Here is a 24407-nt window from a genome sequence, read left to right as displayed (position 1 = left end):
CTTTTGCATTCTATACACCAAAATGATATGGAAAACCATGCAGGCAGAGTTGATTCTCCCAAACGCACCTGCAGTGGCTGCTGTTCTGCCTGGTCCCAGGTGGTACGGGTGCAAAGCGAGGTAAGCGAGGCTCGTGACACAGTACAGGGATGTTCCTATCCTAGAGTGCCTTTCCAGGAGCCTTTACCAGCCCCCGTTTCCCTGTCAGCTGGCTGCAGGTAGGAGACCAGCCTCAACAAATCCCAGTAAAACTTTCCCCTGGGTTCTCCCCGTTTTACCCTTAGGGAAGCATCTGTAACTGTTGTGGAGAAGAACCAGACAAAGCAGAGGGAATTCCTGGCTTACCCCAGCCAGGCTCCTACTCTTCTCACCCATGGTTTATCTCTGATTTGCTGCCCCTGGCATGGGATTGAGGATTTTTCTGGGAGAGCAGAGGGCTGTAGGAGAATTGTCTATCTCGTGCCCTGCATGCGAGTGCCTCCCCAGCACCCCCTGCTCCCACCAGCCTGCTGGGGGCTCACAGACGGAACGATGCTGCCTGAGACCACGCAGCTACTGAGGGCAAGCGTCTAAAAGTGGCTGCCGTGGTTTACAAGAGCTGTTTGCGGGTGGAGCCCAAGATGGGGAGCATATCTCTGCCGGCCTGTCACGGGGCGGAGAGGAAGGACTTGCAGCCTCTGGGCTGGGTCTCCAACCGGGGCACAGTGCCAAGGAAGTCCTTTTAGTTTCATTTCTCGCCGACTGGCTAACACGCCATTTCTGCAGCCATGGCAAAAGCTAAGGAAGAATCTGGAGGGGCTGCCAGCCTGGAGGATGAACTCAGCTGTCCCATCTGCCTGTGCGTGTACAGGAACCCAGTGTCGCTGAGCTGCGGTCACAGCTTCTGCAAGCAGTGCATCCAGAAGGCGCTCGGTGCCCAGCAGCAATCCAAGGCCCCTTACTCCTGCCCCATGTGCAAGCTCCAGCTGGGGCCCATCCTGGAGCTGCAGAAGAATTTCCAGCTGTGCAGCATCGTGGAGGCATTTCTGGCCACCACTTCCAAAGGACAACAGGGCAAGGGCTCTGCAGAGGGGAAGAAGGAGGCAGTTCCCTGTGACTTCTGCCTGGGTTGGCCCGAGCCAGCAGTGAAAACCTGCCTGATCTGCAACGCGTCTTTGTGCCAGGCCCATCTGAACAAACACAATGCCAAGGCTTCCCAGCAGGAGCACGTCCTGGTGGAGGTGGGCACAGGCAGCGTGGTGGAGGAGAGGATGTGCCTGGAGCACGGCAGGCTGCTGGAGTGCTACTGCCAGGATGAGGGGCAGTACATCTGTGTGCTCTGCTCTATTGCGGGATGCCACAAGGGCCACAGCATCATCACGCTGAAGGAGGCACATGACAAACAGCTGGTAAGGGGCTCTCCTCTCCCCACAGCCCCTGCAGGGTTTGCTCCAAACTCCTGATCTGGAGGAAGGGGGGAAGCCGCAAGAGGGGTGGTAAAGCTTTCACCGGGGAATGGGGATGGGGGGCGAGAGCAGGCAGGCAGCAGCTCAGGGAATGGGGATGGGGGGCGAGGGCAGGCAGGCAGCAGCTCAGGGAATGGGGATGGGGGGCGAGGGCAGGCAGGCAGCAGCTCAGGGAATGGGGATGGGGGGCGAGGGCAGGCAGGCAGCAGCTCAGGGAAGGGGGAGGGGGGGCGAGGGCAGGCAGGCAGCAGCTCAGGGAATGGGGATGGGGGGCGAGGGCAGGCAGGCAGCAGCTCAGGGAATGGGGATGGGGGGCGAGGGCAGGCAGGCAGCAGCTCAGGGAATGGGGATGGGGGTGAGGGCAGGCAGGCAGCAGCTCAGGGAATGGGGATGGGGGTGAGGGCAGGCAGGCAGCAGCTCAGGGAATGGGGATGGGGGGCGAGGGCAGGCAGGCAGCAGCTCAGGGAATGGGGATGGGGGTGAGGGCAGGCAGGCAGCAGCTCAGGGAATGGGGATGGAGGGCGAGGGCAGGCAGGCAGCAGCTCGGGGGATTTCATGTCCGCCCCAGCGGGGACTGGTATGTTGTGCTGGAATTTGCTTTTCATTTCCTCCTTTGTGTTGCCAAAGCAACCTGGCAGGCTAAGCAGAGGGAGGAGAGCAGAGAAAGGTGTTTGGGGCTGGCCGGGACACAGGTGGGTAAATACTGTAGTGTGTGTTGACGTGGACGTGTGGGAGAGCAAGCGAGAGGCAGGCGCAGGGCTCCGCTGTCCCTTGCCACTGAAGCGGATGCCCATCCTATGCAGCCCCAGGCAACTGCAGACTGCCACTGACAAGTGTATTCCTGGCTGGGATTAAGAAGTATTCCCACAGGGATTAAGAAGTCTTTTCCTCCACAGAGCCTTGGGGACCCCACCACTGCTGAACTTTGGGTTGGGAACCAGGTTTTCCCACTGAAGGCCCTTCCCTCTGGCTCCCTCCTCCCTCTGCCCTAAGTTTTGCCGAGGCAGCGTCCCAGTGGGCACAGAGACATGGAGCCTCCATGTCCCTGCCTTTGAGCCCATCTGCCGTCCTTGATATGCTCCAGAATCAGCTGAGACGGAGGGGATAAAATGCATTTGCTATGCTCACTCACTGGCTTGCATTTGAAATTTCTGGGCTCAGTTTAGAGCCCAAGAAAAACAGCCTGCAGCAACCCAGTGCATGGGCAGGAAACGCCTAGCTCGCTCTGGACCTCAGGACAGGTCACAGCCTCCTCGGGAATTAGCAGGAAGCATCCTTTGCAGTTATACATATCGCAAACTAACTTTCTCCCCCAAGTTACATATAAAAAATTCAGGGCTGCCGAACAGAAGCGGGCTGTGTAGGAAAGTCACCATTTCCTTCATCCCTGGAGCTGATAAAGGAGCAACACTGCCCTGTCTGTGAGGGAGCCACCTCCATGGCTAAGCTGAGATCTCAGCTGCATACTCCTCTTGGGTGTTTTTTAAACTCCCCAGGATAGCCAGGGAAATCAGGAATGCAGCTCTTCAGGAGGAATTATAAAAGGGTTTTGGTGCAAGGAACCTTAGTCACATTCGATTATTTCTCTCTTAATTTTTCAAAAATTAAAACTTTCCAGCTGTGACAACTATCTCATGGAAAACCTAAGCTTTCTGGCATCATTTTTATTAAAGAAATGGGAATCTGGCAGCTGTGTCTGCCGTGGCCATTCATGGGTGCTCGAGGTGTGAAAACACCACTGGAGGCAGCCAGGAGCAACCAGAACCATTCAGACCCTGTCTAATCCCTGAAGAACGAGGTTTAATGTCCCCTCTGAAATGTGTTATCGTGCAGTATAACCGCACTCAATGATCGTGGTAGCCGTTAAAATAAACAGCTGGGTGAGTAAATACCGCTGTTTCGCTGCTCTTCGGAAAAGATGGTTGCTTATTACCTCAGATCCCACAGCTGCTGACAGATGTGAAAACTAAGGATTTGGATCACATTAGGCACATGTGAAGATTCTGGCAGGAACAGACCTTTAATGGATACAGTGAGATTTATTCATTTAAAGTGAAATTTACTTATTCAAAGGGAAAGTTGTTTATTAACCTACCACATACAAAGTTACACATATATAAAAATTAAACATTGACTTGAAAGATTTCAAGATCATATCAATTTTCCGCTATGCCCTATCTTCATGAGGAGGCACGTGAACGCAGTTTATCATAGAACTCACTGGTGAAAGCGGGCAGGTATAAGGCGCCCGTGCCATTTCACCAGCTCCACAAACTGCCAGTCTGGTTTAAAGCTACCCGTGCTGCTTTCATGCTATGAAGTTCAATGCTGTCTTTCCTTCTGCTAGGGTGAACTCTCGGACATCGTGACATGGCTGCAGGAACGTAAAAGTGCTTTAGCTACCGCCCTAGAAAAACTTCAGAAAAGCGAGAATCAGCTCAAGGTTGGTACCCAGATTGTCGCTAATTCAGAGCATCTTTCCTCCACAATTTCTAAGAAATTATGGCAACTATACTCTTAGAAGCAGATGACTAGAAAGAGGTATAGTGCAAAGCAGGGAAAACACTGGTGTAAGAAACTGCCAGAAGCCAAGCTGTCGCACAGCCTCCCAGCATAGCTCCACAGGAGGAACCAGCTGGGAGACTCCACCGTTTATTGTGGTTGCACAGACCAGGTTGCAGGACTGGCAGACCACAGATTGTACATATCATTACATATTTTTAAAGTTTTCTATCATCTGTTAAATAAAAGAAGAACAATTTGAGCCTACAAGTGGGATTTTCAGTGTGTACTGATACAGCTCTCACATTGCTAGCCGAATTTTATCTGATTTTGTTACTATGGCACAATAATTTTCATAACCCTCTGTTTAATCAGATATTCTAAGCGAATGCTTGTTGTCCACTTCCTTCTAAAGCCAGTGCAAAGGATAGATACAATCCTAATTAATGAACAGAGACACTAAGCTGGTGTTGGGTTCCTGAGCCAGCGCACCATTTTCTTATCTGTTCATTTAGACCAATACAAAAACAGTGACTTCTCAGCTGCAAAAGCTGTTTGAAGAGATGAAGACAGAGCTGATTCAGAAAGAGAAGAAGATCCTGAGTGACATTCAATCCAATGAGAAAAAACAACTGGCAGACATTACCAAAGCGCAGAAGGAAACGGAAGAGAGGAGAGATGAGGCTGCACAGCATCTTCAGTCTTTGCAGAAGATGAGAGAGCAACCAGATACTTTCATCTTCTTCAAAGTAAGCAGCGGTATTCTGTCTGGTTCATGAATACGCCCGTTTCTCAGCCAGCCACCCTTTCTGGAAATTACACTAACAATTTTTTTCCTTTTTTTTTGGCAATCCTATTTGTAGGAATTTAAACTGGCCATGGACAGGTACGTTCTACCTGAAAACACTTTTTCTTCTTTGAAAAAATATGGTGTTGATAACTGGGATCAAACCCCACTGCCTGTGCCCCTCTGTGCCGGCACCCTACGCTGCAAAGCTGCTCCCTGTTCCAGCCGAGCCAGAGGGCACCACGTCCGCACCATTAACGAGGATGGAGAGAGATCTGCCTGCCATTCCAGTGGTCCCTCTAAATTTCAGTTTCCTTGGCAGCTACATGGTTGCTGGATTCTGATGAAAACCACTGGCTTTTATTACCAAAAAAACGTTTTTATCAGAGATGAAGCCCATAGGGTTCAGTTTACAGCAATACTCTCTTGGATGCATATTGGTGACACTCCTGCACGTAAGTCCCAGCAAACAGCCTTTGGCTGCAGAGGTAACTGGCTCATTTCCCACTGATTTTGGCTTCTGCTTGTGGACAAGCTTAATAGCTAGACAAATCTACTATCCCTTCTCTTGCAAGTGATACATTTAATTTATAACTTATTATTTCCTAATTGATGCCTGGGTATCAGCTGTAATTCAATGGGGCAAAACCACACCAACGGTAAGTTACAGATCCACAAGAGATTTTGCTGCAGCACTAAACTCCCCAGCCGCATGAAGGGCTAGCTCAAATATCTAGCTGGATTTTAAGATGTCACCTCTGTAACTTGTACAAATTAAAGCTGAGTTCAAACTTGGATTGTAAGGATAACTTTGAATCGCCGTGTACCCAGGGGCTGTGCTGGCAACAGCACAGTCCATTACTCACAGCTGTGCTGCAAGTCAAAATCTAGCCTGTGAGATCAAAGTCGTGTTCCAGAAGCCTGGACACCATTTAATATGTTTGGCATTTTCTTTCTATCATGACGGCGGTTGTGCTAGAACAGTAAAAGTCTGCCTGCAGCAGGCCAAAGCACTGTTCGCACAAGGGTATTAGCAAAACGCCTCCCCCTGTCTCATTTTCAACATTTCAGTGTTCCCATCCAGGTTTGGTAAGCAAAAAGCATTGCCAGATAAGTAGCAATATATAACAGCTGCAACTCACTTAACCTTATCAGAGAGCTGTTCACCTGATACTTCATGTTGCCAAAGCACCCCCCTCTTTGTAGAGTCCTTCCAAACACAGGAGTTTGTTAACTTTCTAAAGCTAAATAGCTTTCCTTGCTGAAATGACTGCCTGCACCCTAGGATTGAGAGTCAGAATTTCGGCGTCAGCGGGATGGACGTGGTGGTAGTGCAGCTGGATCAGGCCAGGATCGACCACTACCGACGCCTGACGCGGGACTTCGTGAGTCGCCTGGGCTCGCTGCTGCAAGACGTGCACAGTGAGTGATCTGCCCCGACCCGCCGGCCACGCACGCCTGACCCCGAGCAGAAAACAGCAAGCCGTGGGGTTCAGTGAGCAGGCTGATGGCCACCGAATGCTGGCTCCTTTATACGGCGTGTGTGGGGCCTTGAGGGGCTGATGAGGATTTGGATGGGATCTTGGGGTGTTGGAGAGAGGAGGGCGATGGGGGCAGAAAGACTGTTTCTGCGGATAACAAGGAAGAGGTCTGCTCCTAACCAGTGTAAGGCCAGATTCTCCTCCATCTGATGTGGTCTCCTGCTCCCACCTACCTCCCAAGTCTTTGGATGCTCAATCACGCTTTCGAGAAACGTCCTCTTCATTTGCCCACCCCCATCTCCACCGAGTTTATCCCCATCCATGAGATCCAGGGGCACAGTACCAAGTCCCAAACTTGAATGCGTTGCCAGCTCTGTAAAATATTCTTCTCCATCTTTCTTAGGTGAACTCACCAACCAAATTAAGTGGAGCAGGTAAATCCTTTACTTACAAATGTTCCCTGCAAATTTCTCCAACAGTTGTTCATTTAAGGACTGTGTGTCCTGTGCTCCTCTGCTTTGCTTTCAAGGAGAGCCAAGCAGAGTCTAGAAGGCTGTCCTTTATCTCAAAAGAGGGGGCCAGAGCTATTCACGTCTCTTAGTTTGTTATTAAGAAGATGTGATTCGTGTTTTACGAGACACTAACATTCAACACTGTTTCTTTACAGCGGGGCTTCAGATACTGGTACCTCTTCAAACTGTAAGTGTTCAAAAACACTAGTTATTCCTCAGGACTCTGGCCTGGGGCTGCGAGTCTTGCAGAGAAAATCTCTCACCTAAAAATGTGAACAGCTTTTTGTTGCATGCCTCTCCTCTCCTTGCCAGAGGGGAGACGAGCAGGAGGGCAGCCTCAGGGCACCGTTCTCAAACTGCAGTGGGCAGAAATCTCCGGGAACTCACTGGAGAAACCATTTCTCTTTGGCCTGAGGGAGAGACTGGGTTTGCTTCAGTACGGAGTGAAGTCTGAGCCTGCTCCAAGGCAAGGCCGTGGAGGGCTTCCCACCAACTGAGCAGGAGCTGGAGCAAACCCAGTGCCTGAAAGGATTCCCAGAGAAATCCGAATGCTGCAGGAGATACTAAATCTGCAAACAGTATTTCTCTTCAGATAGCAGTAGTCCAATGCTCAAATAGATTTCTGCTAGGTACAGTGGTGCATCTTTTCTACAAGCTTTTTTGAAGACTTATTTAGAAGTTATTTGATTTTTAATTGCTGCAACTAAAGTTCAGTTTGCAAACAAGTTTTTCTTAATTATAAATTGAAAATAAAACCCTACTTTCTTTATCACTTTTTAATTTTTGGAGGGGAAAAATATTCTCTTCTGATGAGCATTTCTTAGCAACAGCTTAATGGTAAAATTTTACTTCGGAAGGGATGTGTTTGAGAACAGCTGTTCAATGCGGGGGTTGAGGACAATGTAGTCTTGCCCTAAATGCAAACATATTTGTTTTACCAGGTGCATTTGAAAAACCAGAAAAAAATCCTGTTTTCTTTTTTCAGTAACTCACGTAGGTGATGATGGATGGAGAGCACAAGAGGCATGCAGTGCAGGTAAGCGATTAAATGGAGTTTTAATCACACAGCGCAGCTTAACAATACAGTTGCGTTCATTTAACATAATGCCAGCCTCAAATCTAGAGGTATATTTTTAATTCAGTGTATGTGGCCATTCATTTGTCTTGTGAGCTCAGTCTCCTACAGACATATTAATGTCTGTGTTCTATACAGAACCAGACAGTTACTCAAAACAGGGGAGGGAGAAGGAATATTTTTTTCTGAGGCAATGCAAAGCTGTACTTGGAAGCAACTTGTCAAATATGTTATTAGCATAGCAATAAAACATTATTTTATTATTACAGTAAGTGAAGCTTTTCTATCTTGTCTATTGCTACAGCACTAAACCAACGGAAAAGATCAGCGCGCTTCAAGTGGCAGATGTGAACAAAGGGTATGGTCCACATATGCCCAGAAGTAAGGGAGAGATGAAAAACGAAGTCAGAACTGAGATGGAGAGAAAGTTAAACATTGTCAAAAATGTCCTTTAGTAACAGGGACCTGCCAAGTGCCTTGACTTCCCCTGCACACCTGCTATTAAAAGCAATGCTGTAGCATATGCCAATTTAGAAAAGAAGTGAACACGAACCGAAGAAAATCTCCAGCTGCTGCTGGCTTCCAAACTGTGGACTATATCATCTCATGGTGCTCATGATACTTGTGTATTATTAACTGTGGTGACTATGTTGTCGTTATGTGGTTGGGTAACAAAACAAATGGCTATACATACAGCTAAGCAAGGCTGGCTGATACCATACCATCACCAGGAATTAATTGTGGAGAGCATCATTTGTGGATGGCTGCAGTAGAAGGCTGTTCAGGACCATGCCACAGATTTGGATTATCATATTTAACACAAGTGATCTTTGTAGCAAAGAATTAACTGTCTTTGTATGAAACCAGCTTAGTCAGCCTCTAAGCCACGCTTTAACACTTCTCCTACAGAGTGCTCGGAGAGTCATGCAAAATACCACGATCAGCGGTGTACAAAGACGCTTTACTGGCCACATGTCCATGTGTACAGATGTTCTTTAATGATCAAGCACATGCTGTGCTTTCCAGATGTAGCCATTATTGCACATGTCAACTCCACAAAGGGATTTCACGGGCCCTGCCAGGCAGATACGCTTACTCTTTGTTCCTGTAGGCTGCTCTGTGTCTTGCTGTGGTTCAGATCCAACACGTAGGTTCACAACCTGGGTGTTTCTTCTCCAAATGATAAAAATATTCTACCGCAAAGCAGGGTTGCGAACAAAAACATTTTTAAGAAATAAAGGCTAAAGTTCTGGGTGCTTCTATATAAATTAGGATTCATGGCTACAACTCTATTCTGTCACTTATGATAATCAACATATACCTAATTGCAGGGATCAAAGCCAATAAACTCAGCAAAATCCATCTTGGATTTAGAGGAACGTCTCCCTTCATGGTTTAAACGGACTCACCAAGCTGTAATGGATCCGCAGCCCTTGCTCTGCTGCACACATCAATTGTCAGCATAACAGAAAGTGCGTGGCCAAATTTTGGGAGCTCAGCAGTAGCTCAAGGTGACTTTGCAAATATTCCCTACTGCTCGAAGCCAGCGAGACACGAAGGACAGCTGCTCTCAGCCACTCAAGTGAGGCAAAAGAAATGAGTCTGTCCTTTGGCACTTTTATTACCTGGGCTTCTCTCTGGCTGCCAGGTAGTTATTGCTGTCGCCCCGGGTGAAGGAGCCGTGACCAGCCAATGCAGTTCAGTGCCACTGCTGCAGACAGCAAGTTCCTGCACTGCTGCAAATCACTACAGAGAGCGAGAGAGCTATTCAAGCACGGTTTTTTAAGTAAGTCACTCCCTCCCCCCCCCATCTTACAGCGCATCCTACGCTGACGAAATGTCAGCACCTCTGTAGCCCCTTCTGAAACAACAGGTTAGCATTTCCGCAGCGAAACCCGTGTTACAAACGTATTCCCGTGCCTCCAGAGCACCGCTCTCCCCCTCGCCAGCAGAGGGAAAGGGCACCTGGCAGCAGGGTGCTGCACAACTGCTGCGCTCCCCGGCAGCTGCCCCCACCAGCATGTTTCTGGGTACATGGCTACCCCCTTGCCTGCAAGCAATTCTCATTTTTTTAACAACATTTCTGACAGTCTTGGAGAAGCCATGATGATATTTTCTTTCCCCAGGGAGGATGAGGTACCGACTTGCCTTTTCCTCCAATGCCAGCTGTCAGCTCCCTGAGCCTCTGAGCCCCTGCCAGAATTGTCTGTGACCCGTTCCCAGAGGGGTCCTCCCAGTTCTCACGAACGGAGTCACATTCACAAGAGGCTTTCAGAAGGGCTGGGGGCCGCTGAGAAGCGAGTATGCCTGCAGCAGGCTGGGTACAAGCCATTCGTGCTTCAAGGAAGAGTTCTGCAGCCCTCACTAGACAGTTGTAACGCTGCCTTTGAAGCATTGATCACAGATAATTAATACATTATCGCACTAAGATTAAAGTACCTAGGATAACTAAAACCCGGGACCAATGGGACTTGTTGACCAAGACAGTAATTGTCTGGATGGAACTTGCCTAGCGTCTAATTTGGAGGGAAAAGTGCACGTAGCTCTTCACTGCTAGGCTTATTGGACTCGAATTTGTGGCTGATGTAAACACTTGCCAAAATGGAGCAGAAGAAGGTGACTCTATTGTAAGCAAAATTCATGTGATTCAGGAGATAAGGACTTCATAATTGCTGCTATATGGCAAAAGCAAAGGATTTCCTTTCAAGTAGACTGGAAAAAATATAATTTTTAATACTGCTGCAGGCTCACAAAGCTTTTGGATGAAAATTAGTATCTAGGAGGTAGATTTTCTGAGCTAGATACTAAGCTGATGGTGCAGTTTACCTCCCCCATACATTTGTCTGCTATAGTATTAGCAAAGATAGACTCCTCTGAATTTGAGACTTGTCCTATTTTTAGTATGCCATGCATTAGCCTTGAGGAAGCAAAAAGAGGTGAAAGACTAGATTAAAGCAATGTAAGAAAATACACCGGAGTCCAGCACTTATTTAACTCAGCCTTCTAGCCCACAACAACACTCTGAAAATATTAACACATAATTAGTTTTTGACTCTAGGAGACAATATTGGACCGTGGCATACACTGAGAGTGTAGCAATTCTGCACAGATATTTGAGCAGAACACTTTCTTGATAGCAATATAATTGTGAGATACGTAGTCCTGAGATATGGACAGAGCTTATTGCTTGTTGATATCTTTATGGCTTAAGTATTTTGATTACCTAAGGACCCTGATTCATCGCATCTTTCATTATTTATTATGCTCTTTTCCCTCCACCCACTTCATTTTTACTTGGCATTTTTCTCATCCTTGATGGAAACCTTTAGAGGGGAGGAGAGTAAAGTAGCTGATTTTATGGCTCTTTTTTCACTTTTGCCAAGCATTGCACGATGTGGCTGAATTTATAATCAAATGCATAAATAAAATGCATTTCAAAAGCTAGGACAGGCCTCTTTCTGTTACTTAGTCTGATGGAATTTCTAGGTAAGCCAGACATGCCGCATCTGGACCTTCATGTGCCTGGCACAAGGGCCTTCTAGGACCAGCCGGTTCGACACCAAACCCCAGGGGTACCGCTTTGATTTTGCACGCTGGAAGCCGCGGGAGGTCTCGAGGAAGGTTGTCCTAAGGCCCCTGATTGCTCCCCCCGAAAGCTCAAGTTCAAGAATCTCAGGGTGGCTTAACGTTACTTCTGTTTTGTCCCTGTTTTCCTTTACGCTATTAACATTTGTCTGGGCGGCCAGACAAGCTGCCTGCATGGGGAGGCAGGTTTGTACGAGCTGCGATACTGTCACGTCCCACCTGGGGAGGAGGGGGGAGGAGTGACAAAGATTCGCAAATCCTCTCGGTGTAGATTAAGGTGGGTCAACACTCAAGGTCCGTACACAAACACCAGCTTTAATAGAAAGCTTCTATAGAGACAAATATTGAGTACAAATATTCGATACCCGCCAACCCTCTCACAGTTATATTCAGCCCAGCTATGCAGTTTTACAGAAAATCAAGGTAGGCCATGCAGTACTTGACTTCAATTTAACAACTTTAACAACTTAATCACCTTAGGAAAAGTGAAACAAAGAGAGAGAGAGAGAGAGAAAGAGAGAGAGAAAAAATCACCAGTCCTGGATCCAGCGTTGGTCCTGCCAACAAGGGTATTCGGTGAGGGAAGAAGAAGATTCTTATAGAGATGTTAATTCTGCGCAGGGTGCTCGGTGAGAATAATTCCACAAATCACGCACGCACGAGCATGAGCACGAACGTAAACACGAGTACCGGTACACACACGAGCACACACCACACACAAACTACAGCACATTTATCAGGCTACATGATTAGTATAAACCCGCCTAAATTTACACTTATCGGTTGGTGATTAACATTTCGTACACTATTGGTTTACTGTATTTAAATTAGCCTCGCTTGCTATGTAAATTAGCAGGCGTGCTCCTTTCAGGTGGGGGGGGGCAAGTCTTTTCGGTCCTGAATTGAGTCGGTGGTCGTGATCTCCCCTCGCCACGTTTACCTTTCACCCACTTTCTGCAGTTTTATCTTCTCTGGCCACTGTCCAGTCTTCGGTGCCAAGATGTTCACTTTTGTCGGCTTGTTAGCTCTTCTTCAAGGACAGAGCCGTTAGTTTTCCACAGTTTGTTATCTTTCAGCTCCCTCCCAAATTCCTTTCCCAAGGCACAAGTGGTTAGTAGTTTTGCTAATTGGAAAATTACATCAGCGACCAGTCAAAACCAAGAGGAGTGATACCAGGACTGTCCCCCAGGCAGTAGGGGGGTGGGGGGGAATAAGACGCTTCACAGACCACGGGGAATGGGGCCGAGGCAAGGCCGCCCTGTCTCCACAGGACTCCCTCCCTCACCCTCACTCCAGGGTACTGCCCGGTCCTGGGTGCTAGCGACCGTCGCTCTGCATTGTGGTTTTAGCACCAGGCTGTTTGAGACATCTTGTTGTTTTACATTAGCAGTTCTCTACAGATACGCAGACAGATCTCATTCTCTGGGCAGCAAGCTAGGCGGTGCCCATCTTCTCCACCTCCAAACTTCATGCAACGTTTTGCAAATGCAGGCCCGAATCTCAGTGGATGGCGTGTTGTACAGGGAAGGAAGGACAAGGAGAGAAGACTACACATGTTTTTAGCTGCTTTCATCCTAGCCCACCCGTCCTGCCAGGGAGCTGTACAGCTGGCAGGACCGAGGCAGTGGGCAGGGAGGTAGTAGCAGGACACGACTGAGCGCAGGAGGCTCCTTACACAAGGCTGGGAGCCAGGTGGAATAAACCAGCCGAGAGCTGGGGGGAATCAGAGGGTGCCTTTATCTGCTGAGTGCTAAAGCAGAGCTGGCAGCCTGGAGAGGACTGAGAAGAACCAGGGAGAGCCATTGCATAGGGATTTTATTGATGGAGCAGAGAGGGACGATAACACCGTCTCATGCAGCCGATAGAGCTCTTTGCCAAGGGGACCAGGGCGCAGCGGGGCTGTACGAGCGCTGCCGGGCAAGAAGCAAGGTGGGAGGGCTTCCCTGGCTGCGGCGCAGGGCTGCCCAGGAGCATGTGCCCGCTGGAACAAAATGGAGTGTTTTTCAAGATTATTTTGTGTCTGAGAAACAGGTCTCTGGAGATTTGATAGAAAGATGATGGGGCAATCTGGGGAACCGGAGGCAGTGGGTTGACAGGCAGACTGAGTGGGACGGGCAGGTGGCATATGCCAGCGTTTGTGTCAGCAAGCCTCAGCTCACCATTCCTTGGCAGGAGATCCTGGAGCGTGAGGAGCCCAGGGGCACATTTCTCCAACACCAAAGGTTCCCTTAGCACAGAAACATATTAACCATAAAAGTTAATATACCTTGAGAAGAGGAAAGCAGTTGAAGGTTAAATGATTTACTTATCTTAAATATTTACTTGGATTTTTTCCCCCACTTTTTAGAAAACCAGTGTACAGTAAAAAGAAAAAAACCACTAATAATAGCAGTGATTCAGAAAAAAAAATAATGCTTAGGAACTTTTCTAATATCACATTCTTTATTTGTGCTCCAAGAAGTTATTATTTCCCTGTTTCTTCCATGAAGACATGATGCATTTGGTGATGCAAGTTGTTCCACAGCCAATGCCTCTAGAACAACAACGAAAATGCTGTAACGCCTGTAGCTTGGTTTTGTGCTTTCTTATTAGGTTTCTGCAGAGTCCCTACACAAAAGGCTCCTCTTAATGCTTTAGTCACAGATGTCACTCCTCACAAGGATTCGCTCTTGTAGTCACCATATACTTCAAACTTAATTAAAGATCCTGTGGAAGTCCCTAAGAGGACTGGGAAGTCAGAGCCACTGATGCTTTTGACGGCGGGTAGCCAGGGGAGAGGGAGGGACCCCTTCTATTTCCTTTGCAACTTGCAGGTTCTAGTTACCATCGCGTCTAGGTAAAACCTTGTGGAGAGGGTAAATGTTTACTATTGGAAATATTCTGTATTTCTACAGCGAGATTTATAGCATTTGCCTAAGACCAAAAGACAGCAGCATGGATTCTGCAGGCTTGAAGTTGGTCTCACTTTCTCCGGCCACGTGTTGATGGGCTTTTTGGCAGCTCGAGGTTGCGCTGGAAATGCAAGTATTAGGCAATGTTTGATTTCAGGGAATGTCTGCTTTTCTGTGCAAACGATGAGGGTAAGGCAGACGGGGCTGGGTATGGCCCCTCCAACCTTGAAGCTCCAGTCCGGAGATAAAAGAAAGAGTGCTGAACAAAAAAATGGTATTTTTCAATACCAACATTGTCAAAGATCCTCTGTCCTTCCCAGTTGGAAGCACCTCCCAGACAGATCTGGACATCTGGACACTGAGGGATTTCAAAAGACTATTTTGTATGAATACTAGTTGTACCCCAAAGCAAACCGAGGCCACTTTCTCTGTCAGAAATTGCTCGGGTATCTTTATCTGTGACAGCCATGTGAAGTTTAAGGTCACTTTACCTCAAGTTACCAACACATAATTAATCTTTCAACTGAAAAGCGTGAGTGCGACTTCATTAACTGAAAGGTGGGTTCACTAGAGTTCCCCTGGTTTGTTTTTCGTTTCAGGGTGGTTGTTTTTCTGGGGTAAGGAGCAGAACAAGTGAGTCACTCTCTGCACCAGCCTTTTCAGGCCGCTCATAATTCAGAACACACTTGGAATTCATTAGAAAGTAAACCCCGAAGCTCCGGGGCGGGGGGCTGGCGCAGGCGGCCCGGCGGGGCGGGGCGGGGCGGGCCAGGCCAGGTGAGGCCCGCTTAGGCCCACCGCGCTGGGCCGCCGCCCGGCACCGCCGCGGCCCTCTGGGGCGGCCGGGCCCAGCCCTCCCCGGTCGGCGGTGGGCGGGCTCCGCGCTGCGCCGAGGGGCGCGGCGGGGGCGGCTCTGCCCTCCCCTCCCCTCCCCTCCCCTGCCCGCCGCTCCCGGCCCCCTCGCGGGGAGGCAGGCGGGGGCGAGGCGCAGGGCCGGGCCGCCCGCAGGCGCAGAGGTCGGTCGGTTGACGGGTCCCGCCCGCCCGCGGTCTGCCCGGAGCGGCCGGCGGCCCCGCGGTGAGTGGGCGCCTCAGCGGCGCTGTGGGGGGAGGCGGGCGGGCCTCGGGGGCGGGGGAACGGGCGGCGGGGCGCGGGCCGGCAGCGGGGTCTCCCGTGGGCCCGCCGCGGGGGCTGCTGCTCCCGGCCCCGCTCCGCGGGACGGCTCGCAAGGCGGCGCCTCGGAACGAGAGGGGGAAAATAGAAAACGAAAGCCGGGGGGGCCGGGCTCGCTGCTGAGGTGGGGGCGTCTTCCCGCCGGAGGGGCTGGGTGCGAGGGGAGCGGTGTTGAGACCGAGAGGATGAACCTGGGTGTTGAGGTGGAAGCGCTGTAACTGCCCTTTCGCTGTCCTGGGAGCTTGGGCGTGGGTCGGCTTCCACAGCGGCGTACGGGCTCTCGGCAGAAATCCCCAGTCTCTGGAGTATGGAAAGTGTGTGGCTTTCTCATTGCTGTGTGTTCTTCTTGCAGATTTTAATGTTTTGAAAGACCAATTTTTGACGTGCAAGCCCTGAGCGCGGCCGTGCCTTCGGCGCCGGCGGGGTCTCTGCACAGCCCCGCTGCTCGCCGGGGGCTGCTGCGGGCCGGGGCGGGCGGCCGCTGCCCGAGGAGGCGCCCGGGGCCGCGCGTCCCCCTCGCACGGCCCCCCACGGCCCCGCCGTGTCCTGCCGTCGCTCGCTGACGGTAGGGGGGAGGAGGGTCCTAACGTGGAAGTGACTTGCTGAAAATACCGCTTAGCAAACTCTCCGTAGCAAATCCGGTTCGGATGGGAGCCGCTGGAGTACTGCGTGGGGCCGCAGCCGGCTGTCTTCAAGAGGGACCCGCTTCAGGCAGGGCAGGGCGGTGTAGCCGTCACACTCGAGGTACAGTTGCTTTCTCGGAGGTGAGCCAGCTTTCCTGGAAGGGCTGGCTGCAAGCGCGGCTGCTGGCTTCTGCGGGACCTTGCCCGAAGAGGCTGGGGGCTGTGCGAGGCCAGTGGGCAGCTTTGCTGCTGCTGTGCTCGGGAGAGCTGACATTTGGAGGAGGAGGAGGAGATGGAATATTTCACTCAATTATTCTTTATTCTCCGGGTTTGCCGGTTTTCCCGCTTGAGTTAATGACTGGTGATTACTGTGCTGAAAGTAAGGTAGCTCTGTTCCCAAATGGGATCCTTAAACGTGGTAAATGTGGTGTGTCGTTTTACAGTTCTTAGTAAGATTTCGGTATTCATATGATTTTAAGTCTCTTGTTGAAATAAATGTTTGTAGCTTGAATGTTTTGTTGGAGGATGTTGAGGATTTTGTCAAAAATCTGAATTTTCTTCCAAGGTACACACAGTGCTATTCCAGTGCCTATCTCGGTGTTATCATGGCAATATTGAATTTCCTTGTTGCTCCACAACAGTTAAGAGATTATTTAGAAAAGGCTGTTGTTCAACAAGAGTCAGGGCAAAGATTTAGTTATCAAAATGTTGTGATATGCTTTGCTTTTATACTCTTAGGGTGAGATTTTCCAAGGACCCAGAGGTAGTAGCCCAACTCTGGTTCAGTTGGGAGCTTACATCCTTTACATCTCTGCAAAAATTGTTTATGTCTCTTTAGATTATGTGTTTATGCATTAGTTTTTAAGTGCGTGCAACTACTTATGTCTAGCAAGTGGGTACATCAGGGTGGGTAGTGATCACATACAGTGAAAACTCATTCACATGAAATCTAGAAAAATAATCTAGAAAACCGAGCTCGGTGTCATAGGAAGAACACTTTTTAGTTTCTACTCTTAAATGCTCGCATCTTAAGTTTAAGCTTGTAGTACGTTATTTCAGCGAGTGAGTGAGCTTCACCATCCATTATTCTCTTACTGTCAAGGTGACTGTGATCTGCGACAGAGAAGTGAAGTCGGACCAGCAAGGTCCTGTGCTGCAGGTAGTGTTTCCCCAAAGACGGATGCTAGGCAGATGCTAGCTTACCTCTGCTGTGTCATGGGATCAGTAAGAAAGGCCCAGATGGGATCCAGAAACAGTCTGCAAAAGTCATCAGATCTCAAGAATGCAGCACCTCCCCATATCTTTATTTTACAACAGTCACTTGATAACAGAGAGATACTGGAAATGTCCTCAGTTCTCTGTTGTAGTCTTTTTCTTTGTATCTTAAGTAAAGCTACGTGGCAATCAGACACCGCCTGAAGATCTTGTTCAGGCCAAAAGGAGCTGATAAAAGTGAATTTGAGGCATACAAATTAAGTTGTATGTAAATAGCTGCTTTGAAAACAAAAAGCACAGTAGCTTCCTTTCCAAGTTAAATATACAGAATATCTTTCAGTATAGTGAACCAGAGAGTGGGTTTTTTTGTTTGTTGTTTGTTTGTTGGTTTTTTTTTTTAAGAACAAAATGCAGTTTTACTAGGCAAGCTTGGGCTAAACGGTTACAAAAATAATACAGAGCAATGCTTTCAGGCAGAAAAGGGTGAAATGAGTTTTGGAAATTGTGTCATTTCCTAGTGTCCTGACATCATGAGAGGCAGTGACTGTGTGATGAAAGGCCCCTTTCATGCCACATAGAGAAAGCTGTCATGCAGGTCAACACAAAGATCCAGTATATGCCCAGAGTTTAGTAGCCAAAAAGATTTTTACTTGGAACATTTCTCTACTGTCTAGACACAACCTAAAAACCCGGGTACCGTCTGCTATGCAGATGTTTTACTGCACTGCGCAGAACTAAATTGAACTATCTGGGTTTCGTGTTGGGAGTTCCCTGGCACGCTAAGAAAAACTCCCAGGTTTGCGTGAGCTGTCTGCAAGTCCTGGATGAGGGAGAGGATGATCAGAAGGATTTTCATTACTAAAATCTCAGAAAACAAATTCATTAAAGTAATTTGCTACACATAAAAGGTAGGCTGGGGGTGAATTTTTTCCCCCAGCTTTTACAGTATTGATTTGCTGAGCTTTGGGTGAAAAGCTTCTTGATTTGCAACTCTGTGCTTGTGAAATGAATAAAACTGCTTGAGCAAATACAGCTGCAGAATGTGCTTATGCAGAGTACTGCAGACACGTGCTTTTGTACGCTATATTCATGTAATTCTCGCTATGTAGTATTCGCTTTTTTTGGTAAGCGCTATAAATAATCCCTGAGTGGACTTTGAAATACTGTACAGGTGGGTGAGATTAGATATCTGGAAGGTAGGGATGGGTTCTCCTCCAAGCATGATCACTATGTAATCTTGAGTATGTTCCTTCTTGCAGTGCACCTTTCCTCATCGTAAAGATCCTAATTCTTCATACGGCTCTTCTGAACCTATAATTATTCTAAAACACAATAAAGATACTGAACTGGAAGGCATTAACCAAGGGAAGTTTGTCATTATAAGGTGTATATAGGTATGTGATACAGCCTCCTGGCCATGCATAATTACTGTAAAACAGAAGTTTGGAATAATCAAGAAGGCAGGTAGGCAAAACTGAAGCTTTCTTCTCTTTCCTTCCAGTCTACTAAGTGATTGACTATGTATAACAAGAGCAAATATGGAGACAAATACATTTGAAAATTTAGCCCTAAACATATATATGTATTAAAGTTCTGGGTGGACTAATCTTTGGATCCAGAACTCTCGGTTCTCCAGTTATAAGGACCAGGACCGAAAGAAGGACATAGATACCAGAAATAGGACTTGAGTTCAAACTATGGAATTTTCCACTTAGGTCTCACCTAACCTAGCAGTGCATTAAAGCTTCATTTTTTCCTTTTTTTTGGAGTGTGACTTTCCCTAAGCAGCTCCTCTGCCTGTGCTCAGAACAGCAGCCACAAAGAGGCGTGTTCTCCCCAGCTGTGCTTAGAGCTATTTCATCTTTCTGGTTTGCAGGCCACCCTGCAGACCCCATGCGTGGTTCAGATGGATTAGGCATAGAGTTGGAGGTATGGGAGTGTGGAACAGGGCAGGAGCTGAAGAAAAGCATTGATACCTTGCTAAAAACACCTGGTAGGCGTGGAGAACGAGAGGTAGGTATTAGTAAAGTGTCTCACACAGAGCATGAGACCTGGCAATGCTGTTTAGTCTGCCCCGGCATGTGACAGAGCGTGAGTTGTATAGGTATGATAACAGGAAGGTGTACGTCCCCCGTCTTAGGCAGAAAATCCACCCCTGCTGATGCCATCATGCTATTCGCGGTTTCGGAGCCAGGGAGGTCTCTGTTAGAAACACAGCTCCCTTTCAGTGGCAGGCTAGCAAAGAGTGAGCTGTGTTCGGTTATTTGAAAGGACGCAGGAGCGTACCCACCAGAGAGAGACTCACTGTTTCTGTGTCTGTAGTGAATGAAAACACTTTTTAGGAGTCCTGGTGTGGAGCAGAAGATAAAATGCAAACCCCTGCCTCTGGTATTTTCTGTTGGCTATCTGTTGGCATCTGTCCTGTGTGTTGACTTTAGATAGCCCTCTGCATGCTGTAGCTTGGCAGCTCTAGGGGGAAGTATGCTACGGTGTAAGGTGGAAGGGTTGGATTACTTAGATTGAACTGCTTTCGAATTTGGAAGGCTTTTCTAGAAATATCTGAATATTTTTATCTAGAAAGAGAAGCCAGTCTAAACACGAAGTATTGTAGCTGCCTCTGCTCTCACGTGGGCTCCTTTGATATGGTTAGGATTATTTCTTAGGCTGTTTTAAGGCAGTAGGTACTTGGGTTGGTGTTCATCTCTGTCTGAGGCAGTTCATCTCTGTCTGAGCTAGCAGACTGCCGGAGGCATGGCTGTGTGTAAACCATCATATAGGGCTGACGCACGGCACTTTGGATACCTACACATGACAGTGTCAAACCTGGAATGGAAGAATGGAAATCGTGCGCTCCAGCCAGCTAGGCCGAGGTCTAAAAGAAGGCATTTCCTTTCTGCCCAGCTCTAGGATCGGGGCCCTGTAGTGGGCTGACTGCAGGGGAAACGGGTAGTTTAAGCACCACACTTGAATTCACTTCTCTCACTTCTCCCTCACGTGTTTTTGAGAGACTCATCCTGAAGTGATAGTAGCAGTGAATGTTTTATAGCTACTTGTGAAATGTTGATTAAGTGAATAAATTTTGAGACGGACTTTTCAGTGGCATCCTCAGCACGGCTAGCTCCAATACTGATCTGGTAATTAATTCAGTCATAAGCATTACAGAGAACATTAGTTTTGTTGATGTTTGCACTGCACAGAGGTGTAATTAGCACGTAAGGGGTATGTTGTTATTAGCACACCAGGACTTCAAGGCAGCGTTCGAAGGGGAAGCCTGAGAGTTAGATTTTTTCAGGGTTCTGCTGCTGTCTCTGGCCTTGACTCCGCTGTAGCACCAGGCGAATGGGTTTCTGGCTTAAATTTAACAACTTCAGCGTACTAGTAGTAGCAGGTATTGCGGCTAAAAGAGAGTGTTCTGGAGGATTCTGGATGTTCTCTGGAAAGCGGGAGTGCTGTATGAATGCCGGCAATTGCTGCTGGTATTGTCAAGTTTCATTAGGGCTTGTCTCAGCAAGACTTTGCTCTTTCACATTCAGGCAATATGTTTCCAGTATTACATGTGCTTTGATATAATCACCTTGTTTTACTGTTTGCAGGCAGCCTGTACTAGTTCAAGTGTTCTGGCAGAAGTGCTCTGCCTACCTTACATTGTGTCCATTAATATGTTTTCCACTTGTGCGTATTGTTTTGATCAGGTGTAATTTACTTGAAAACCAGCTCTTAAAAAGTGTGAAGAGCATTCCTTGCAATGTGTCATTGGCTGAAATAAAGCCACTGTGTAAAGATTGCACCTTCTTAGGTAAAAAATCTTTACAATATTTGGCGGGTGTAATCACTGCATTTAAAAAAAAAATATAAATGAGATTTAGACCAAGCTGTGCAACATTAGAGAGATACTCATTGTAGTTAATTTTCAGCAACTGAATTGAAGTGACTGTTGGACTACAATAAACCCTGTGTCTATCTTTGCACGGTGGAACAGGCTGCAGATAGCGATTTTATCAAGGAAGCCTCCCCAAGAGACAGTGCTGCTGCATTCTTTTCCATTTCACAACATTGCCAGCAGCGGGTTTATTCTATAGAATATCACCTTCCCTCCTAGGGAGGGTGATTCCTTGCTTAACAGGGACATAATGGGGAGGCTCTTTCCAAGTTTGCTTGGAAATTGCTTTCTCTGTGCTTAGTTAAGACTTTTAGCCCTTGCTTTTCAGAAATACTGTATTGACTCCATTAAAAAGTCTCATGTAGCACATTCATTTATCGTTTAATGAAAATGGTCCTCCTTTGTGTTTTTAGGGAGTTCTCGAGATGGCAGCAATGGCAGAATTCAACAACGGCCGTTCAGTGACTGAAATGCCAGAAGGAGATGGTGCTAAACACAGTTTCCATCACAGAATGTTCTTGGAGCCCCAAGAGAAGAAGAGGAGCATGAAGGCTCTGGTGGTTAAGCAAGCAAAGAAAACTTGCAGCTGCACTCCAGCCAAAGTTAAAGACTATGTTTTCAGTTTCTTTCCTGTCTTGCAGTGGCTTCCTAAATACAAGCTAAGAGAGTACCTACTGGGAGACATAATGTCTGGTGTGATTGTGGGGGTCTTGCTAGTCCCACAGTCAATTGCCTATTCTCTTTTGGCTGGGCAGGAGCCTATTTATGGCCTTTATACATCCTTTTTTGCTAGCATTATTTATTTCATATTTGGAACCTCCCGCCACATCTCAGTTGGCATCTTCGGTGTGATTTGCCTGATGGTGGGACAAGTGGTGGATCGTGAATTACAGAGAGCTGGCTATGACTTAGAGCCAGCTGCGCTCACTGTCCTCACAGATACAGCAGCGTACGTTAACGCCACCATTTCGCCTGTGAATCGGACATCGCAGGAGCTGCTCTGTGATAAAAGCTGCTATGCAATTACAGTGGGAGCCACCATGACCTTCATAGCTGGAGTTTATCAGGTAAGAGGAGGTGGACAAACAGGTATTCTGTTGAAACAGTTTTAATTCTTCCTTGTGATTGTCCACACGAACAGCCTGCTGGGCTTGCACGTCTCCTCAATCCACATCCCAGGGGAGCGGACACAGGGAGGACTGGAGGTCTCCAGTTACTATGGTGCAAGAAACTCTTCTGTGTCCTCTCCTTTTTTTTAATAGCATCTCGTGCTTGCATGGCTACTCTGTTGGGGACTGTAAGGACCTGCACGTAACCACCTGCTGCTCTCACACAATCTGCTCACCACCTTCCTCACTGTGGCCTGAAGCTTTTTTCTTTTTTTTTTGCTGGCTTATAGCTTAGGCCTCAATTTCATTTGGCCAAAATGTAGTGTGGCAGCTTTTAATTCCAGACTTCAGTCACTTGCCTTTTCTTTTATCAAAAAATAATCTGGACAGTAAAAGTATCTCCAGTTTCTTTTTATTTGTCACTGTGCTTATAAAACTTTGCTGTTTGCCTATTCAAAGCCAAAACAATGCCACTGTATGAAAAGGACGCTACTGAGGTGATAAAATATATTTGAAATAAAACTTTTTAATTATTACCATATTAAAATATATTACTTAACAATATTTTACCACTCTGTCTCTACTTACTTCCTAGAATTCACTGCTTGCTTAAATTAAAGCAGATATCTTTGTTTTTACAGTGTCATGCATTAACCAGAATGGATTTAGTTTTAACAGTAGTGCAGAGCTGTGGAATTTCAGTTTGTGAGTTCACATTCATTTGTTCCTACAGTGACCTCCAGGGTGATAGCTAATCAAACCGTAGAGGAGCGGAAAAGGAAACGTACCTGTGATACTCTAAAACACTGGTTTTAGACACAACCTGGGACTTTTTCGTGTACTGCAAGTTAGTGTTGAGTAATTTCAGAAATATTCTGGGATTCCTGAGGTACACTGGATTTTGTGTTTCATCACTGTAGGATGGATGTGGTTTTGGAGTTACGAATTGCACTTAATATTCTTTGCAAGTGCAAGTACAAGTACAGTTAAGTTTCTTTCTATGAAGAGGTCAGTTACTTTATCTTAAGTCCCTCTGAATGTTAGGCATATTCTACTTGCTGGCTCTCTACCTGCTAACCAATAGGTCTTCACACCCTCAGGTATTTTTTTTATTGGAAGCTCCAACCAAAATCACATATTCTTTGTATCAGAAACTTTACAATCAAATTGCAAAAAGCAAGCCTGCTTACACCAGTTGCCTACAGCATAACTAGGTAAGACAATTATTGCTAATGTTTTACAGCTAGAAAAACCTTGAATTGACTTAATTACTGAGGTGGTGAGGCAGCCTTTTTTAGAGCTTGGCTCTGAGCCAATGGCCCGTCAGTCCAGCTCCCAAACCTGCCTTCTGTTAAGTAATGCTTTGCCGTTCTTACGAAGTTTCCAGCCATGGTCCTAGCCTTCTTTATTTTGCCTGAACTACCTAATAGGATGTATCAGATTGACACTACTTAAAGTTTAATACCTGTAAGTTCTGGCCTGCAGTCTTCAGATAACAGTGTAGGCAGCCCTGTTGTCCAGCTCAGGGAATTAAAAGGTTCCTAGCAAACTTCTGTGAGAAGGTCCATGCTCCATTTGGCATGAAGGTTGATGGGGAGAAAGGAACATTTACCAGGTGCGAAGACACATGTGTAGCGCAGGTATCCATAAAACCAGTCATTCCTGTGAGAGAGCACCAAGGATTTGCCCATTCAGCTGGCATTAATAAAAATGAATGACAAGGCACTTTAAAAAATTATCTCTATGTAATCTGCATCACAAGAGTTTGCAGCTCATATACTTTCTGAATCAGATGCACCGAACTTTATGCAATGCAAGGGACAGCTGTTATGCCATAAGCTACATTTTTATTACAGGTTGTGAGCTGAAGTGTAAGACAGACAGACAACGAAAAAGGTTTTGGATCCCTGCAGAGATCATAGAGATTATAAGAACTTGAGAAGGAAATGGCAGAAGTAGCCAGTATTTCAAATGCTTTTTTTCCCTAGGTTTCTTTGCCCGCTAGGGCAACTAGGAGTTGCAGCTGAACCAGTGAGCAAACAACAAACGCAGGTTCAGAGTACGAATACCCCCAAGAAATCCTGCTCTGTGTTAGAAATGCATTTCATTTAAGTGCGGCGTACCGGGAG

At 47.3% G+C, this 24407-nt stretch overlaps 2 protein-coding genes across 3 annotated transcripts in view; both read left to right on the top strand.

Moving 5' to 3' along the window:
• Nucleotides 1-176: 176 nt before the first annotated feature.
• LOC104019029 (E3 ubiquitin/ISG15 ligase TRIM25) lies at nt 177-9164 on the top strand. 2 transcript variants are annotated; one of them, XM_009472246.2, is made up of 9 exons: nt 632-1388; nt 3793-3888; nt 4463-4696; nt 4811-4833; nt 6020-6156; nt 6619-6649; nt 6883-6914; nt 7713-7763; nt 8107-9164. In XM_009472246.2, exons 1-9 carry the CDS (start codon nt 768-770, stop codon nt 8151-8153), a joined length of 1272 nt encoding a protein of 423 aa, XP_009470521.2. In that variant the 5' UTR covers nt 632-767; the 3' UTR covers nt 8154-9164. The 2 variants fall into 2 exon arrangements, with proteins under 2 accessions (XP_087610074.1, XP_009470521.2); XM_087753948.1 differs by lacking the exon at nt 6619-6649 and having other exon boundaries at nt 177-1388.
• Nucleotides 9165-17176: 8012 nt separating this feature from the next.
• Nucleotides 17177-24407, top strand: part of SLC26A2 (solute carrier family 26 member 2) — a 28320-nt gene continuing 21089 nt past the window's right edge. Inside the window, 2 exon segments of the mRNA XM_009472189.2 lie at nt 17177-19302; nt 21583-22236. Of these exon segments, the coding sequence (XP_009470464.2) occupies nt 19183-19302; nt 21583-22236 (774 nt within the window). The 5' untranslated portion in view covers nt 17177-19182.

Source organism: Nipponia nippon, unplaced genomic scaffold, assembly GCF_047370975.1.
Source record: "Nipponia nippon isolate SJK-2023a ecotype South Korea unplaced genomic scaffold, ASM4737097v1 scaffold_17, whole genome shotgun sequence".
NCBI classification, from domain to species: domain Eukaryota; kingdom Metazoa; phylum Chordata; class Aves; order Pelecaniformes; family Threskiornithidae; genus Nipponia; species Nipponia nippon.
The sequence above is the reverse complement of the archived record's forward strand: the minus strand, read 5'-3'. Positions and strand labels throughout refer to the sequence as shown.